This window comes from Gekko japonicus, unplaced genomic scaffold, assembly GCF_001447785.1.
Source record: "Gekko japonicus isolate JY-2015 unplaced genomic scaffold, Gekko_japonicus_V1.1 scaffold730, whole genome shotgun sequence".
Classification (NCBI taxonomy): Eukaryota; Metazoa; Chordata; class Lepidosauria; order Squamata; family Gekkonidae; genus Gekko; species Gekko japonicus.
The window spans coordinates 393332-402591 of NW_015164689.1; the positions used below are offsets into that span (position 1 = coordinate 393332).

The 9260-nt window shown below is 46.3% G+C and overlaps 1 protein-coding gene across 1 annotated transcript in view; it reads left to right on the plus strand.

The window, feature by feature from the left end:
• LOC107108843 (eosinophil peroxidase-like) overlaps positions 1 to 9260 on the plus strand; it is a 42077-nt gene that overhangs the window by 13763 nt on the left and 19054 nt on the right. Inside the window, exon 4 of the mRNA XM_015409364.1 lies at positions 705 to 723. Within this exon, the coding sequence (XP_015264850.1) occupies positions 705 to 723 (19 nt within the window). The remainder of the gene's footprint in view (positions 1 to 704; positions 724 to 9260) is intronic.

The window sequence follows — 9260 nt, forward strand, 5'->3', positions numbered from 1 at the left end:
GAGATCCCCCCCCCCCTCCCGGCAGGCTTTGTGAGCCCTCTGCTTCTAAATATTATAAATCCCATCAACTGCTGTGTTATGGCAGTCCTATACACACTTACTTAAAAATCAGTCCTTCCAATAAGGTCAAGGATTTATACATCTTATACTAAACACTTGTATAAACTGTAATTCAATTTTTAAAAAGAAATTGGGGATTCTGGAAGCTCTGAGCACAGTTGGGACAAAGTGGGGGTGAGCCCACGACAGAACCATTGCTTCTTATCTCTAACCCAGTCCTGTTGTTGCTGCAGCAACCCCTTTTCCCAACAGTGGTCCTTGCCTGAGTACCTGCCAAACATATTCTCATAGCAAGAATCCCTTTTGGTACTGGAAAGAGGGAAGAATGTATTTGAGGCTACTGTAGGTCACAACACTTGCTTCCTTGGCTTTCTGTTAAATGAAGCCGTGCCAATGGTCAGTGACTCTTTAATCTGGATCCAACCCACATAATTGAGGAATGCTTATGAACAGGTTCTCTGTCTTCGAAATCTGTCATCCCTTACAAAGTTGTCAGTGCTTGTAATTAATACCTTTTCCTTAGCTTTCACACTGTCCACTGAGGTTCCAGTTCACTAGAGCCCTGGGCTCAGTGAATTACGAGCATTATTCTAGCTTCTGAAGAGGTTCAGGTTTTGCATTCTGTACCTGTTTCCCCCATTTAGAAAATGTACTGCATGAAGGGTAAGTTGACATGGCTGAGGGGATCCTCCTTGAGGATGAAGAATCCCCCAGAATTGCTTTCAGTATATTAAATACTTTCTCTTTGGTTCACCATCAGCTGTGTTTTCATGTAGACATTTCTGATATCCACTGCCATCCAGCCTCTGTTTGCTCAGAAGTAAATCCCACTGTTTTACCCTTTGCATGATTGCTGAGAAGTAATCATACCAAGTCCACCTGAGATTTAGCTCCAAGCAAGTATATTTAGGATTGCATTCTCACAACTCCATCCTGTATGCTCATTTATGAAGAAGAAGAAGAAGAAGAAGAAGAAGAAGAAGAAGAAGAAGAAGAAGAAGAAGAAGAAGAAGAAGAGGAGGAGGAGGAGGAGGAGGAGGAGGAGGAGGAGGAGGAGATTGGGTTTATACCCCACCCTTCACTACCCAAAGGTGTCTCAGAGCAGCTTACAAACTCCTTTCCCTTCCCCTCCCCACAACAGGCACCCTGTGAGGTGGGTGGGGCTGAGAGAGCTCTTGATGGAAACGGCTCTTTTTCAAGAACAGCTCTTATCAGAACTAGGGCTTGCCCAAGGTCATTCAGCCAGGTGCAAGTGGAGGAGTGGGGAATCAAACCCGGTTCTCCCAGATTAGAGTCCACGCACTTAACCACGACACCAAACTGGCTCAATTGGATTTTCCCTTAAGTATCCAGTATTAGTATAATATTCTGATAAACTGCAACCCACTTGGACAACATTCCAGTCCCGCATAGTTGAAGTTGGAAGCAGATCATTTTGCTGCAGGGAGGGGGCGTCTGCTGTGTGGCCTTGGATAGCATGTATACCATTTCAGATTTTGAGGTGGGGAGAGGCTGAACAAGGTCATAAGGCCTGCATATAGGTATATACGAGGTTAAATAAAAATGCAACTATAAAAATGATTATTTTCATTTTTATACCAAGGTTTGCCAGCTTTTTAACTTCTTATGCTTCTATGCCATCTACTGTATCCCAGTACAGAGAAGTGTAGCATGTGAAGCTTTTCGTGGTCTGGGGATGAAGCAATTGGACAAATTTCACTTCCTGGCCCTGCATCCTGGGGCTGCCGAGCAAGGTCAGCTGCACAAGCAAGGTGGCTTTGCTGTTGCCTCTTCACAATAAGTGCTGGATTGCAATGAGTGCCGCATAAGACAGGTTGCTGTTGGCATTTTAAGCAAAAGGAATTTCAAAGGGGACTTAGCACTTTAGCGTCTCCTTCAGCAACTGAAGGGATAAATGCTGTTTATGATTCCGGTTGCAAAAACAGTAAAGACAAAGATAATACTGAAGGGATAAAAAGTAAAACTGCTTCAAAGAATAAACCAGGAGCTCACAAGATAACATGGCATAGATGATAGGACTTATGTGGGCAATGGCATCCTTTGCCCATCTTGTTTCCCCCAAATTCTGGTGGGGGAGTCAATTTCAATTGGTAACACCATGCAGGGGTGAAAGAGTTAAACACACACACACCATCCTGAAGCAGTGCCTTGTACAGCTGCTATTTCTATTTTTAAAATTCGGGGAAAGATCTGATCACAGATCTTCCAGTGTTTAGTTAAGAATGGATTAAATGGCTAAATCCATTTCTGAGAAATTGTCCTGATATAGTATTTGGGAAACAGTAGTGAGGTGGCTGGTACTTCACCACATTTTCACCCTGACTAAAGCTCCCTCTGCTGGCTTACACTATTCATTGACATTCTTCCCCCGTTTACACATTGTGAAAACTGTTTGACCCTTTCCAAATATCTCTCTCTTTCCAGGACATCGTATTTGACCTAGTGTTGTTTTATCAAGACAGACGAGTTGTTGCTGGGGAGGGTGCAGGGAATGAAGAAGACAGAATATCTCTAAACTCTATAAAATTAATTAAGCCTCTTTGAAGTCACCTTGAAAGGGCTTTCTATTGGCAAGACGATAACATTCTGAAAATACCTCCTTAGAATCCAGCAAATAAAAGACAGGCAGCTGGAAGAAAGCCTCAGATCTTGCAAGGCCTTCAGAGGCTTGGTGGGGGGGGGAAGGATTTGGGGATGACAGAAAACAGCATTGTGGTAAGTCAGAAAAACTGTCTCCATTTGGATGGTTCTGCAGATCCTGAATTAACAATAGGAAGCATCGGGAATCTGCAATAGGAAGGACAAGCTGGACAACCTCCAGTGTGTCCAGAAGAGGGCAACCAGGACGGTGAGGGGGTTGGAATCCAAGTCTTATGAGGAAAGGCTGAAAGAGTTGGGTCTGTTTAGCCTGGGAAAGAGAAGGCTTAGAGGGGACATGATTGCAGTCTTCAGATATCTGAAGGGCTGTCATGTAGAAGAGGGAGCGGATCTATTCTCTCTTGCTCCGGATTGCAAGACTAGATGTAATGGGTGGAAATTACAAGGGAGTCGTTACCGGCTAAATATCAGGAGAAACTTCCTAACTGTAAGAGTGGTTGAGCAGTGGAACAGTCTGCCTCGGGAGGTGGTGGATGCTCCTTCGCTGGACGTTTTCAAGCAGAGGCTAGACAACCATCTCTTGGGTATGTCGTAGGGCTATCTTTCAGCTATGCTCCTGCAGAGTGCAGGGGGTTGGACTAGATGACCTGTAAGGTCCCTTCCAACTCTAACATTCTATGATTCTATGATAAGTGTGTGTAGAGAGTTCTGATTCTCCCTTGATTCCTTGAAATTCGGTTCTCCTCTTGGTTATCTTGGTATTAGATGTCTCATCTATATTGTTGTCATTCAATTATATGTTCATTATTAAAATCAAGTTAAGAATGTCCATTCACACAGCCTTTTCTAATTTCTGTACTTGCCTTGGTTACCTAATGTCAAAGTAGACATGATGCACAGTTCCCCCAGTGGTGCGTATTTTGAAAAGCAGCCTAAGATGGCTGCAAGTTTGAGCACAGAAATGGCCAGTGGGAAATAGGAAAATACTATTCTCTCCCTAACCCAAACATGTGAGTGGGAGTGGTTTTGTTCTTGCTGCGTTAGGAGGAAGGAAGCACCAAGCTCCAGGGACAGGGTGCTGAGGCAGAAAGGCTTCTTCACTCCAGCCAATGGGGAGAGATGGAGGGTGCTGAATTTAGGTATGTCTTGCCATCACATGGGAGACTTTTCACTGTGGCAGAATCCTCCCTGCCCCCGCCCCAGTGCAGGAATAACCCGGGGGGGGGGGGGGATGAGGAGTTTTTCCAACTCCATACCCTGAGTGAGACCTTGAAGCCAGGCGATATTATGGGATGTTAAGGGTGACCAGCCTGGGGGGTGGTCATCATATTTCTGGACCTTCTCAGCTCAACCTTAGATGGGCAGGCAGCAAAAGGTGAGGTGTGGTACATGAGCTGTGAATTTGGCTGGATGCTGTAGATTGTAGATACTTCAGCCTACCTGAAGTAAACAGTAACCTCCACTGAGCAAATGGAAGGAAGTTCCGTAGCAAGAATTAGTTGCTGTTGATCTGCTGTTCGGTTAAGCTGATCTCAGTTTAACCTAGCAATATGAGTCTTGTATCTTAATTTGAATTCATGCTAAGTTAACAGTTAACACTTAACAGTTAACAGAGCCAGTTTGGTGTAGTGGTTAAGTGTGTGGACTCTAATCTGGGAGAACCGGGTTTGATTCCCCACTCCTCCACTTGCACCTGGCTGGATGACCTTGGGCAAGCCATAGTTCTGATAAGAGCTGTTCTTGAAAAAGAGCAGTTTCTGTCAGAGCTCTCTCAGCCCCACCCACCTCACAGGGTGTCTGTTGTGGAGAGGGGAAGGGAGAGGAGATTGTAAGCCACTCTGAGACTCCTTTGGGGAGTGAAGGGCGGGCTATAAATCCAATCTCTTCTTCTTCTTCTTCTTCTGGATGGACTGGCTTTTTCTCAACTCAGCTCCTCTGCTATCTTAATTTCTTAAGCACCGTGCTTGGGGGCAGGTGACTGCCACTGATCAGGGAGTGCTACTATCTGGGCAACTTGGAAACAGCGGCCGTCATAAAACACACATTCAAGACAAGTTAATTTTGCATTTCATGAGTAACTCATTGGGATCTCTGAATACACTCTCATAAGCGTAATCTGTCCCAGCAAATTGCCTGTGAGATAACAGATAACCAAACATTGCCGAGAGGGAAACTGGAGCCATGAACATTATACGTTTCTAAAGGTTACAAGTTAGAAACAGAATGCAGAGATTGCAGCTGTGAGTTTTTCAGACTCTTAAGATTTTAAAAAATGACAAAGAAGCTAAGATTAGACGCCATCTCAACATCTCAAGTATATTCATTCTTTCCAGTCAAGCTACAGCCACCCGGATGTGGGAGCAATTTTGGCACCATGTATCCAGCTTGCCGAGTGTGCAAAATGGAACAACGGTGAACATCAAACAACTGGCAATGTACAGTAGGCATAGCCGTCTAGGTGGCTCCGGTGCAATCTGATGACAAGTTACATACGGTACTTCTGAAGCCATGGACTCCAATCGATTGCAGAAGGGTGTAGCTCTGTTTAGGATTGCACAGTCAGCCTCAGCAGCTTTTCCCAGTGCCACATTTGTACTTAAAAGGCTTCTTATCTGCTTCTACTGTTCATTAGCTGCTGGGTGAGGCGGGGGGGGGGGAAGGATGCCCCCTTTCTTCAGTCCTCTGGCAGCAAATTGGCACTGTGCATGGGGGGGGGGTCTGCTCTTCAGCCCCCATAACCCTGAGAATGCATGTGGGGGTGACAGGCACCCAGCCGCCTGCCCCGCTTCTTGGCTTCTCCAGACTGGAGCTACATGAACACTACATGAACGCAAACTCTGTTCCTGCAACAATTGTGGGAAGGGATGGGGAGCATGCTGTAGTGGGGATCACTCACAATGCAAGGATAAAGCCTGCTGTCTAATTCTGGAGAGTGGGAGACACCATTCCTCAAAAGCACCAGAGATAATTAAAGACAGGGAACTCAAAATGGCATTCCATCCCCGCAGGTCTTACATGATTGGTTTTCCCTTTGGTGGGGGGAGGGGTTGGACTCATAAAGCAAATACTCTCTCTTTATTAAATAGTGTTAGGTATTGAGCCTGAACTGTACTTGCAAAAGGACTTAGCTTGGGGATGCATAACAATAGCTTGCTAGGATCCTAGAATGGACCAGGAGGGTGGCAGGGATCCCAGAGTTACCCAACTGGGAAACAATGTAGTGTAAATAGCCTATCGTTGGGAGTGGGGTCTGTTTTGGGTGTGACCTTTTTCAGGCATAAATACCTGGCTTCGGCCAGGGGTTTCTCAGTCTTCTTTCTCTTGCTGAATTGCTAATAAACTATGAGCTGATTACTTGAAAGCGTCTGAACCCAGTATAATTCATATAGCTAGAAAGACAGACTCCCATGAGCAAGGGGAATAGTAGTGGTAATCAGGGGTCATTTCGTAGAAAAAGAGGTTCAGGCGCTCATTAGCATAACTCATTTGCATATGCCACGCCCCCTGACATCACTGGAAGTGCGTCAGAAGGCAACACCCACCGCTCAGGCTCCACTGGACTGTTTTGGATTGCTAGCTTTCGGGGGGGCATGCAGATCTGCCCTCACAGAGGAGGGAGAGCTTGTACCTGAAGGCAGGCCGGGGGGGGGGCCTCTGCAACTTACCTGGCTGCTTCTTGCTCCTCGTGGCCCGACTGAGGGCTGCTGGGAGCAGGGGGTGGGTCATATTGCATGTGCCTGCCCCCTGGGCTCCTTACTGCCGGAGCTCTGCTCCTGTGCACTCCCGCAGGAAATTACCCCCGGTGGTAATGAGGAGAAGGCAAGGGCTTCCATCTCTCAGGCATGCTCCAGCTCCCCTAATGCATCTCTTCCACTGATCTTCTCTAATCTCTTTCTTTCCTTATATCTTTAAGGAAGGAGGCAGAGAGAAGGAAGGGAAAGTCAGGCTGCATCTTTCCTTTGTGTTCACCTTTTTGAACAACACTTGCTAAGCACTGGTCAAACCCTCCCCTGGCCAGTAGCTTGCATAGGAGGAATGCATGCACCGCCAGCAGCCCTGCTGATTTCACAGTGGCAGGGGGGAAACCAATTTAACCCAGATGTGACGTTTGTTGCTGCACGGAGCAGCAAAATAGCTTTTTGCCCATTATCCCAATTTCAATCCTTGAGTCAGCTTGAGGATCAGCCACGGTAAGGTGTGATAAATGGGCACATAAAAATATGCACAAAGCTGTGTAGGCACTGGTGTGTGTACGTTTGCACATGCACACCATTGGCGACGTCCTCGGTGCTATCCAGTAGTTGCCTGGGACAGTCATACAAAACCATATATACCTATACCAGAGTGGTATTAGATATGCTTTGGGGGAAGACTTCCAATATTTGTGAGTCTGTGATTCTGACGCAGTCATATCCTATCCCTAAAGCTTGGAGCAAGTCACAGTAATTCGAATTTAAGTTCTGATTGATATATGACATCCTACTTGACCTATGTTTTGCTGGGTGTTGTTTCCTTTTAGATATTACCCTCAAGCATACTTTCTGAATACGCTAGTGCTTGCATATTCATTATACATCACGTATGTCCTGTGATGGAAGGGAAAGCAGCATGGTAGAGCCCAGTCTCCTTAGATCTCAGAAGCTAAGCAGGGTCAGATACTTGGAAAAGAGACCTCCAAGGAAGGCTCTGCAGAGGAAGGCCATGGCCAACCACCTCTGCTTCTCACTTGCCTTGAAAGCCCCCTGCTGGGATCGTCATGAGTCAGCTGTGCCTTGACAGCACTTCACACACACGCACACACACACACACACACACACATCTATATTGTTCTTCCTCATTTGTGTCCTGTAACAACCTAAAATTGAGTTTAAGATCATCCAGCCCAAACCTGCACCAATGATTACTGTTCATTTTTTCCCATGCTACTGCTGCAGTTATTAATCCACATTGCATTCAATCCACAGCATTTCAAGCTGGCTGTCCCCATCCAAGTAATGGTATCTGGACTTGTAGCAAACTTGCTTATAACAGTATTCACCTTTCAAGCTCATCTCATCTGTGCAGGTAAGCAGCACACTGCATTGTTACAGCAGCTCTGCTCTTTGATACCATAGTTAGAGGAGGAGGAACACAATCCCTGAACTCTGCTGCACAAGGAGATGAGGTAGTGAAAAACCATGATGTGGCCATGACGCAGCAGAATTTTGGTAGGAAGCAACCCTAGAGAAGTGGCAGAGCTGTTCTTATAGCCACTGATGGGGCACTGCTGTGCCCTTCATTATATATTGGAGGTTCCAGGATGAAATGATTTAAGAGAGGACTTGAGAGCTCTCCTGCACCCGTGGGTTTTCTCCAACTTCCAACCTTCTAAGAACTCTTTCCATGCACTGCCAAAAAGCTTGATTCATCTGCCATGGGAGATTACAGAGGGTTCTGAGCAAGGGTCATTGCATAAAAAAAGAGGTACAGGAGCTCATTAGCATAACTCATTAGCATAGCTTATTTGCATAATGCCACATCCCCTGACATCACCAGAACTGTGTCAGAAGGCAACACCCACCACTCAGACTCCACTGGACTGTTTTGAATTGCGAGCTAATGGGGGGGGGGGAGAGACGTGCAGATATGTCCTTGCAGAGGAGGGAGAGCTTGTACCTGAATAAAACTTGGTCTTAAAGGTGCCACTGGACTGTTTTGGGCCAGGGGGCTGGAGGGGGGCTCTGCAACTTACCTGGCTGCTTCTTGCTCTGACGGAGGGCTGCTGGGAGCATGGTGTGGACCTTGTTGCATGTGCCCGCCCCCTGGGCTCTTTACTGCCGGAGCTCCGCTCCTGTGCAGGAAATGACCCCTGGTTCTGAGGAACATTCTAGCGTACACTTCGCATTCAAGCCTGACACCATCTTTATGGGGCTTCATCATGCCCTGTAGAAAAGGAGGATCAAGCTAGACAAGATGCTGGGTGATCCATGGCTGGATCTTCTCAGTTAGTTGAAAATGTAAAATGTCGTTGTGTGACCTCCTGCAGCACAGGGGACACTCACCTTGGCTTGCTCCAGAGTCGTATTCATTTTCCAGTCTCCTCTTGACAGATAACCTTCTTTTTTGCACTTTTTTTTTTTTGCTTCCGGGGCTATTAACTGTGTTGTGGGGTGTATGTGTGTCAGATCTGATGGAATGGTGTAGGGTTAGGACTAAACCCCTCCTCCCTCCTTGCATAGCCCAGATCTGAATTGGGGCCAAACATGACTACCCTTTACTGTAAAAAAAACACTGGGAAGAATCAATGAAGGATGATCCAGCATCTTGTCCACCTTGAAGACACCAAACCCTCCCTGTCCCTGTGTTATATTGGTTGGCCTTAATAAAGGAATTGCATGGCTTTTGCGTTTGGCTTGTACTATGACTGATGACATCGCTGAGGAAGACCTGACAGGCTTCCAAGGAAATCCTGTATGTTCTGGAACAGATTTTGAAAACCACTTACCTAGGCTGTGCCAGGGATTGTGCTGGTCTCTGTCAACACCAAGAGACATCAACTGATGCTAGAATGATGTGTTAAATCTTTTCCCAAAGCAGGGCAG